The sequence below is a fragment of the Salvelinus sp. IW2-2015 genome, linkage group LG13, assembly GCF_002910315.2.
Source record: "Salvelinus sp. IW2-2015 linkage group LG13, ASM291031v2, whole genome shotgun sequence".
Classification (NCBI taxonomy): domain Eukaryota; kingdom Metazoa; phylum Chordata; class Actinopteri; order Salmoniformes; family Salmonidae; genus Salvelinus; species Salvelinus sp. IW2-2015.
Genome location: NC_036853.1, coordinates 6,191,687 through 6,201,033, shown reverse-complemented (window position 1 = coordinate 6,201,033; position 9,347 = coordinate 6,191,687). Strand labels below are relative to the sequence as shown.

At 43.4% G+C, this 9,347-nt stretch overlaps 1 protein-coding gene across 1 annotated transcript in view; it reads left to right on the top strand.

The window, feature by feature from the left end:
* LOC111971991 (epidermal growth factor receptor kinase substrate 8-like protein 2) overlaps positions 1–4,580 on the top strand; it is a 21,211-nt gene extending 16,631 nt beyond the window's left edge. Inside the window, exon 3 of the mRNA XM_023998805.2 lies at positions 4,425–4,580. Coding sequence (XP_023854573.1) covers positions 4,425–4,580 — 156 coding nt within the window. The remainder of the gene's footprint in view (positions 1–4,424) is intronic.
* The last annotated feature ends 4,767 nt before the right edge of the window (positions 4,581–9,347 follow it).

Below are 9,347 nucleotides of genomic sequence, written 5' to 3'. Positions count from 1 at the left end.
ATCGTACTCTACTAGAACTCCTTGCTGCTCTCTTTTCCAATATCTATTCTGGTGAGTTAGTGTAGTGATTATACGATCTTTGGAGTGATACGTAACACTACATTTTGTACCTCATATTCCTTAGATATAGGTGATGAGCTTCTGATGCATGCAGTTGTTCGTGCTTGAGTGGTTCGCTCGACCCTTTTTGTCTCGTGTTGTGATGGAGTGAGTGACTAGCTTGAGTCTCTGATCTCTCGCATGGTCCTTGCGCACTGTCTGACCGTACAGTGGTGTGACGACTCAGACTGCTCACTGGTGATCTACAAGCCTTCTCCTGGTTCTACCTGAGAGTAGCGCTTGACTTCTTCTCAGGCGTGAGTTTTCAATCTCTGCTGCCTCTATACCACACACACACAACTATCTCCTATATAGTTCTATCCAGTCCTTCTTCCATAGTCTTTCAGCACTCTCTGTATTCTTCTCGCATAATTTCATCAATCTCGATGATATTGTCCTTCAGACGTCTTTCGCCTCCCATAGTTCAGCTATCCCTGTGTAATCTGAGTGCACTCTAGTAGAATGGGATCGTCTGGCTCGAGCAGATGCAGTCTTCCAAATCTACTGCTTGTCGAAGCCTTGTGTAGCTTCTCACCCAGTCCCAATACTATCTCCCGCTTGCTGAGTTAGGAGAGTAGAGCGTCTGCAGCTCTGCCCACAGCTCCGAATACAGTGCTAATGATAAGTTTTTGAGACTCCGCATCATGCACAGAAATCTGCACCTCTCCTCTCAGTGCATCCTCAAGTGTCAAATTCCTGGTTGTGTAGTATGACACTCTGAGCTCCGTACCTCCTCAACGTTCTATCTACTCTGTATGAGGTCAGCGACTCTCACATCGCATCGTAGTGTGTGCATTCTCTCTTGTATAGTGAATGGACGGTCTTACCAATGTCTTCTCCTAGGTCATCCTCTCTGTAGAAAAGCGTGCCAGGAGCGTCTGTACATCTTTTCTCAGTTACCTCTCGTTTAGTTGTCAGCCTCAGTACGCAGTAATCCAGGGTCTTATCCATTCTTCCTTATGTAACGATATCCTGACAGGTGAGCTTCGTGTCGGAGTCGATGTGGATCGATGGGCCATTCGTATCGCTGGTATTGAAAAGTCTCATGGTAGCATGTCTTCATACCCGAGCCTTTTCGCCACATTCCGACTACTATTACATGTCAAAAATATGTTATTCTGAACTTATGCTAAGATACTACAGTTTCTAAGGTATTCAATCGTTTCTCCAATTTAGTCTCTTCTTGTCATTATCACTATTTGAGTTTTGTTTAGTGAGATATAGAATTGTAGTATCTTTTGAGTTCGGAATTAATTCTGCGAGATAAGGAGTGCGCGAGAGTCTGACCTGAAGGGAGAGATGTTTTTCATCACACGCCCGATAAGATCATTTATACGTCAATGTGGGATCATGGTCCAAGAAATACAAAACAAAATGAAGCCAGAGACCACACAGACCTACACAGTACACACGATAAAGATGGAGTCTAATGGAATCACGGAATCGAATTATATTATCTCTGATATAGTGCATAGTCTAAATAGTTACCTAACTTTTCACAAAATCATCAGATTATGCAAGATTTCGCAAGTTTTTATATTTCAGCTTGTTCATCTAAGCTATTCGTGCCTTAGGCTAACCTCTCTGCCTTGCCTTGTCTTGCGTGAATACTAATATTCATTTCCACACCCTGCTGAAGTTAGTCTCGTCTAGATGTTATGGTCAGTTGTAAAAGCTGGTACCAGGATCCATTAGATTAGGTCAACCATTAAGTTACTTATAGAGTGTTCACATCTGCTGGAGCAACCACTCTGGCCGTTTGGAGATCTACATGGTAAAGCTGATATCCCTAAGATCAGATTAAACCTGTCGTGGTAATCGGGCTCAACATTTACTTCTCACTAGTTGAACCACACATTGCAAACGCTTGTGCTAATGATCAGAGATTTACCCGTAAGCGCGATCTCGTACTCATTAGTAAACACCTATCGATCTGTTACTGACGTCTTTTTAAAAGATACATAATATACAACATAGCGCATATAGGTCACTTGAGGCACAAAGATCAATAAAACAATCTCTATTGTATACACATCTCCCGCAACACTATATACACGCTGGCCTGAGCCGCCGACATTCCGGGCCAAAGCTGTAGCAGTCCTGCCTCTAGGGACTCCTCAAGCTACACTGAGCAGCCGAAGGTGACATTGGATTTCGCACGCACAGGTTGTGTTACTCGAACGCAACATTGGATATTCGCAGAGGAACGCCTATCTCGTTTGCTAACATCAATTAGTCATTGCCTGGTAGCACCGAACGTTGTATGCCACTACACCTGGAGAGTTGCATCCTTGTTGGCACCTACAAAGCAGACAACTTGAGACACTATACTATATCAACCAACAGCATCCATAGATGATGACCATACTTAGATATTGGTCAGAAATCGTCATAGGCTTGGACAATAGCTTGCAATAGAGCTAAACTAGTAACTTAGCATCGCATTGAGCCGCATAACGATGTATGAACCAGCGTTACGTTACACGCGTAGTTGTGCAGTTCTATCTATCTAATAGGAACTCTACTCGTTGCATCAACGCTCAGACTCACCTCTACTCTGACTTTGAGCATTCGATGACTCATCTTTCGACATGAGACATGATTGCAGCCAAAAGAACTGCATTCACGAATGAAGAGAGCGTCGGATCTGACATGTCTGCCAATGAAGTGAGCGAATATGCAACATCACAGGCGCTTTACTCACAAGACATCTTGAAGCCACTAGCTCTCTGATTGATCGCGTATTAAATCCCCCACTTGCATTTATGGCCAATTAGATATCTATAACAAAACATAATCAAGATAATCTGCGAATGTATTTAACTATCCCTGATGGGACCCACGCAATGCCGTCGTTCGTACCGCTCAGGAAGGGTCATACCGCTCAGGAAGGAGACGCGTTCTGTCTCCTAGAGATGAACGTACTTTGGTGAGAAAAGTGCAAATCAATCCCAGAACAACAGCAAAGGACCTTGTGAAGATGCTGGAGGAAACAGGTACAAAAGTATCTATATCCACAGTAAAACAATTCCAATATCGACATAACCTGAAAAAACGCTCAGCAAGGAAGAAACCACTGTCCCAAAACCGCCATAAAAAAGCCAGACTACAGTTTACAACTGCACATGGGGACAAAGATCATACTTTAGGAGAAACTGGATATCATAAGGTGAATGCACCAATTTGTAAGTCGCTCTGGATAAGAGCGTCTGCTAACTGACTTAAATGTAAATGTAAATGAGAAATGTCCTCTGGTCTGATGAAACAAAAATAGAACTGTTTGGCCTTAATGACAATAGTTATGTTTGGAGGAAAAAGGGGGATGCTTGCAAGCCGAAGAACACCATCCCAACCATGAATACCGGGGGTGGCAGCATCATGTTGTGGGGGTGCTTTGCTGCAGGAGGGACTGGTGCACTTCACAAAATAGTTGGCATCACGAGGAATGAAAATTATGTGGATATATTGAAGCAACATGTCAGGAAGTTAAAGCTTTGTCGCAAATGGGTCTTCCAAATGGACAATGACCCCAAGCATACTTCCAAAGTTGTGGCAAAATGGCTTAAGGACAACAAAGTCAAGGTATTGGAGTGGCCATCACAAAGCCCTGACCTCAATCCTGTAGAAAATGTGTGGGCAGAACTGAAAAAACATGTGTGAGCAAGGAGGCCTACAAACCTGACTCAGTTACACCAGCTCTGTCAGGAGGAATGGGCCAAAATGCACCCAACTTATTGTGGGAAGCTTGTGGAAGGTTACCCGAAACGTTTGACCCAAGTTTTTAAATTGTTTAAGACAATGCTACCAAATACTAATTGAGTGTATGTAAACTTCTGACCCACTGGGAATGTGATGAAAGAAATAAAAGCTGAAAGAAATAATTCTCTCTACTATTATTCTGACAAATATTGTGGGCAGAACTGAAAAAGCGTGTGCAAGCAAGGAGGCCTAAAAACTTGACTCAGTTACACCAGCTCTGTCAGGAGGAATGGGCCAAAATTATATATATATATAATTTATATATATATACTGAACAAAAATATAAATCAACATGCAACATTTTTTTTTTTTTTACTGAGTTACAGTTCATATATGGAAATCAGTCAATTTAATTAAATTCATTAGGCTCTAATAATTTGTTATCTAACCCTCTCTTTCTCCCCCCCACAGCACCTGTCCACCTTCATGATGGGCAAGACCAGTCTTCTTCCTGTTTGTTATCTAACCCTCTCTTTCTCCCCCCACAGCACCTGTCCACATTCATGATGGACAAGACCAGTCTTCTTCCTGTTTGTTATCTAACCCTGTCTTTCTCCCCCACACAGCACCTGTCCACCTTCATGATGGACAAGACAGAGTCCATTGCTACAGTGGACGATGCCATTAAGAAGCTGGTGCTACTGGACTCTAAAGGACAAGATCTGGACCCAGGAGATGCTGCTTCAGGTCAGCCGACAGGCTGTACGTCTACTGGATGTTGATACCACAGGTAAAGACTTACACACAGGAACACACACACCACACACACACACACACACACACACACACACACACACACCACACACACACACACACACACACACACACACACACACGCAACACACACAACACACACACGCACGACCACACACGCAGACACACACACACACACACGCAGACACCACACACGCAGACACACACCACACCACGCAGACACACACACACACACGTCACACCACACACGCAGAACACACACACGCAGAACACACACACGCAGACACACACACACGCAGACACACACACACACAGCATGATCACCACACAACGACGCAGACACACCACACAGCACTGCAGAAGCACACACCACACAAGCTAGACACCACATCACACGACACGACACACACACCACGCAGATCACACCACACACGATCAAGACTCTACCACAAGATCAACACACTACGCAGACACACACCACACACACACACACACACACACACACACACACACACACACACACACAGGTAAGACTTACACACACAGACACACGCAGACACACACACACACGCAGACACCACACACACACCACACACAACACCACACCACACACACACACACCACACACACACACACCACACACACACACCACCACACACACACACACAGGTAAGACTGTGAAGCAAGCGTGAGGGATAGGCACATTCCTAACGTAGGAATAAGAGTTTGCTGGGCAAACATATCCTGTAGATAAAGAAAGTTGGAAGTACCATTCCATAGCATAGCTGCCAGCTAGCGACTGGAACGAGCTGCAATAAACACTCAACTTAGGCCTCACTCCCCCCCTATCTGAGATACCTACTGGCAGCCCTCATCCTCCACATACCCGTTCTGCTTATTTATAAAACCCTGTTAGGCCTCACTCCCCCCCTATCTGAGATACCTACTGCAGCCTCATCCTCCACATACAACACCCGTTCTGGCCAGTCACATTCTGTCAAAGGTACCCAAAGCACACACATCCCTGGGTCACTCCTCTTTTCATGTTCGCTGCAGCTAGCGACTGGAACGAGCTGCAAACAAACACTCAAACTGGACAGTTTTATCTCAATCTCTTCATTCAAAGACTCAATCATGGACACTCTTACTGACAGTTGTGGCTGCTTTGTATGATGTATTGTTGTATCTACTTCTTGACCTTTGTGCTGTTGTCTTGTGGCCCAATAATGTTTATACCATGTTTTGTGCTGCTACCATGTTGTCCTCTACCATGTTGTGCTGCTACCATGTGTTGTCCTGTGTGTTGCTGTACCATGTTGTGTGCTACCATGTTGTGTTTCTACCATGTTGTGTGCTACCATGCTGTGTTTCTACCAGGCTGTGTTGCTACCATGTTATTGTTGCTACCATGTTGTGTTGCTACCATGCTGTGTTGCTACATGTTGTGTTGCTACCATGTTGTGTTGCTACCATGTTATGTTGCTACCATGCTGTGTTTGCTACCATGCTGTGTTGCTACCATGTTGTGTTGCTACCATGTTGTGTTGCTACCATGCCTGTGTTGCTACCATTGTTGTGTTGCTACCATGCTGGTTTCTACCATGTTATGTTGCTACCATGTTGTTGTCCTGTTGTGTTGCACCATGTTGTGTTTCTACCATGCTGTGTTGCTACCATGTTATGTTGCTACCATGTTATGTTGCTACCATGTTGTTGTTCCTGTTGTGTTGCTACCATGTTGTGTTGCTACCATGTTGTGTTGCTACCATGCTGTGTTGCTACCATGTTGTGTTGCTACCATGTTGTGCTGCTACCATGCTTGTGTTGCTACCATGCTGTGTTGCTACCATGTTGGGTTGCTACATGCTATGGTGTTTCTACCATGCTGTGTTTGCTACCATGTTGTGTTACTACCATGTTGTGTGTTGCCTACCATGCTGTGTTGCTACCATGCTGTGTTGCTACCATGTTGTGTTGCTACCATGCTGTGTTGCTACCATGTTATGATTCTACCATGTTATGTTGCTACCATGTTGTGTTGTTGTGTGTTGCTACATTTGTGTTGCTACCATGTTATGTTGCTACCATGTTGTGTTGCTACCATGCTGTGCTGCTACCATGTTGTGTTGCTACCATGCTGTGTTGCTACCATGTTGTGTTGCTACCAATGCCTGTGTTGCTACCATGCTGTGTTGCTCACCATGTTTGTGTTGCTACATGTGTTGCTACCATGTGTGGTGCTACCAATGCTGTGTTGCTACCATTCTGTGTTTCTACCATGCTGTGTTGCTACCATTGTTCTCCCATGTTGTGTTGCTACCATCGTTGATGTTGCTACCATGTTGTGTTGGCTACCATGCTGTGTTGCTACCATGCTGTGTCTAGCTACCATGTTGTGTTGCTACCATGCTGTGTTGCTCCATGCTGTGTTGCTACCATGCTGTGTTGCTCCATGCTGTGTTGCTACCATGCTGTGTTGCTACCATATTGTTGTCCTGTTATGTTGCTACCATGCTGTGTTGCTACCATGTTGTTTTGCTACATGTTGTGTTGCTACCATGCTGTGTTGTCATGTGTTGCTAAAATGCTATGTTGTTGTCTTAGGTCTCTCTTTATGTAGTGTTGTGGTGTCTCTTGTTGTGATGTTTGTTGTGTCCTATATTTTTTATTTTTAATCCCAGCCCCCGTCCCCGCAGGAGGCCTTTTGGTAGGCCGTCATTGTAAATAAGAATGTGTTCTTAACTGACTTGCCTAGTTAAATAAAGGTCAAAAGGCACAATACCAACTATTAAAGACCTGTGTTGTTAGAGTTTATCCTGACCTATGTAGTTGGTCATATTTTCATATATGTACAGTATATTCAGTGATGACCCGTCATTCTGGGCTAAATATAATATTGAGTTAATAAAGTCACATACTAACATGGTATCTGTTATATTTTCTTGAGTAAGGCAGCTCCAAAATGCAGGTGTTTCAGCCTAGCTCAGTGCTTTCTGTGGTGGTGGGGCAGCCAGCAGGAAATACAGAGTGTAGGGGTGGGTAATGTTGTCTTGTTACGCCGTGATTGGCTCAGTGTTCTGTCACTCATGGTGGACACTGCGTCACCGCAGAATCTACAGGGAGAGCTAGGCAGGTCAAGCCCGCTTGGGTGCTGCCACAGATTTACATTAGAAGAGCCCATCCAAGAAGGCTCAAGGTCATTGGCCACAGATAAAATGACGTCACATCATGTTATATCTACCGTAGCTTTGATTGGACTGATCATGTCAACATCATACTTTCACAATCTCAGCTAGCAGTCATCATCATGAATCACGTCGTCAATCTACTGGCAAATACTTTTCAATCCTTGTCATATGAAGAGAAATTATAGATAAAACATATCGGTGCTCATCGGCCATTGGACTTAAACATTACTCAACAAGTTGGAAATCGCTAATTCAACAATGAGTGGTTTGGAAGGAATCAGTGGCTCACTGCAAACGTTGCAAATAAATCCCTATTTTGCTTCCTCTGCCTGCTATTAGGTGGAGAGGGTGTGTGGTTCAAGTCTGGGTTTAAGGGTCTCTTTTCCCAGCTTAAAAGGACAAACATTCACATGCATCACCACGGGCCAGAAAAGGTTGAGTACATTGGCCATGCTGTCAATCCAGCAGGACTTCTGTGACCTCAAGACAACAGGAAACTCGGAGGAAAACGAGTTCCGACTGGGAAAATACGCTTTGAACGGTCATCCAACTCGGAATTCCAAGTCGGGAACTCTGGCCTCTTTCTAAAGCTCCGACTTGAAGATAATGTCCTACATAGTGCTGTAATTGTGATAATGTCCTACATAGTGCTGTAATTGTGATAATGTCCTACATAGTGCTGTAATTGTGATAATGTCCTACATATGTGTAATGGTATAATGTGCCTACATAGTGCTGAATGTGATAAGTCCTACATAGTGCTGTAATTGTGATACTAATGTCTTTTCTTTACTAATGTTTATGCCTAATATGCTGATTGGATAATGTCATACATAATTTGATAATGTCCTACATATGCTGATGGTGATAATGTCCCACTAGTCTTATGATATATCCTACACTAGTGCTGTTGTGTAAGTCCTAGCTGGATAATTGGTATGGCAGCTACTTATATGCGTAATTGTGATAATGTACCTACATAGTGTGATTGTGATAAGCCGACATAGTTGCGAATCTACATAGGGTAATTGTTGATAATGTCCTACATAGTGCGTGAATTGTGATAATGTCCTACTAGTGTAGAATGTCCTGGAATTTGATAATGTCCTACATATGCTGTAAATGTGATAGTCTCAAGGGTAATGTCCTACCATAGGCTATAATTGTTTGTTACATAGCTTCTGAATGTTAATAATGTCAACTGTATGTATATTACATAGTGCTGTAATTTGATAATGTCCTACATAGGTATTGTGATGACTGGCGAATTGATTGCTAATAGCTGTCCGTAATGGGGTATCCAATAGTGGTGTTGATCAATGTCCTAGCACAGTGCTGTAATTGTTTGATAAATGTCCTACATAGTGCGTGTAATTGTGATAATGTCTACATAGTGCTGTGATAATGTCTTACAAGTGCTCTGTAATTTGTGATAATGTCCTACATAGTGCTGTTGATAATAATCTTACATTATGCTGTAATTTGGATAATGTCTACATTGCCTGTAATGTGATAATGTCCTACATTAGCTGCTGTTGTGTGACCTACATGAGATGCTTGTAATTATGCCAGTCCAAGTCTACAGTC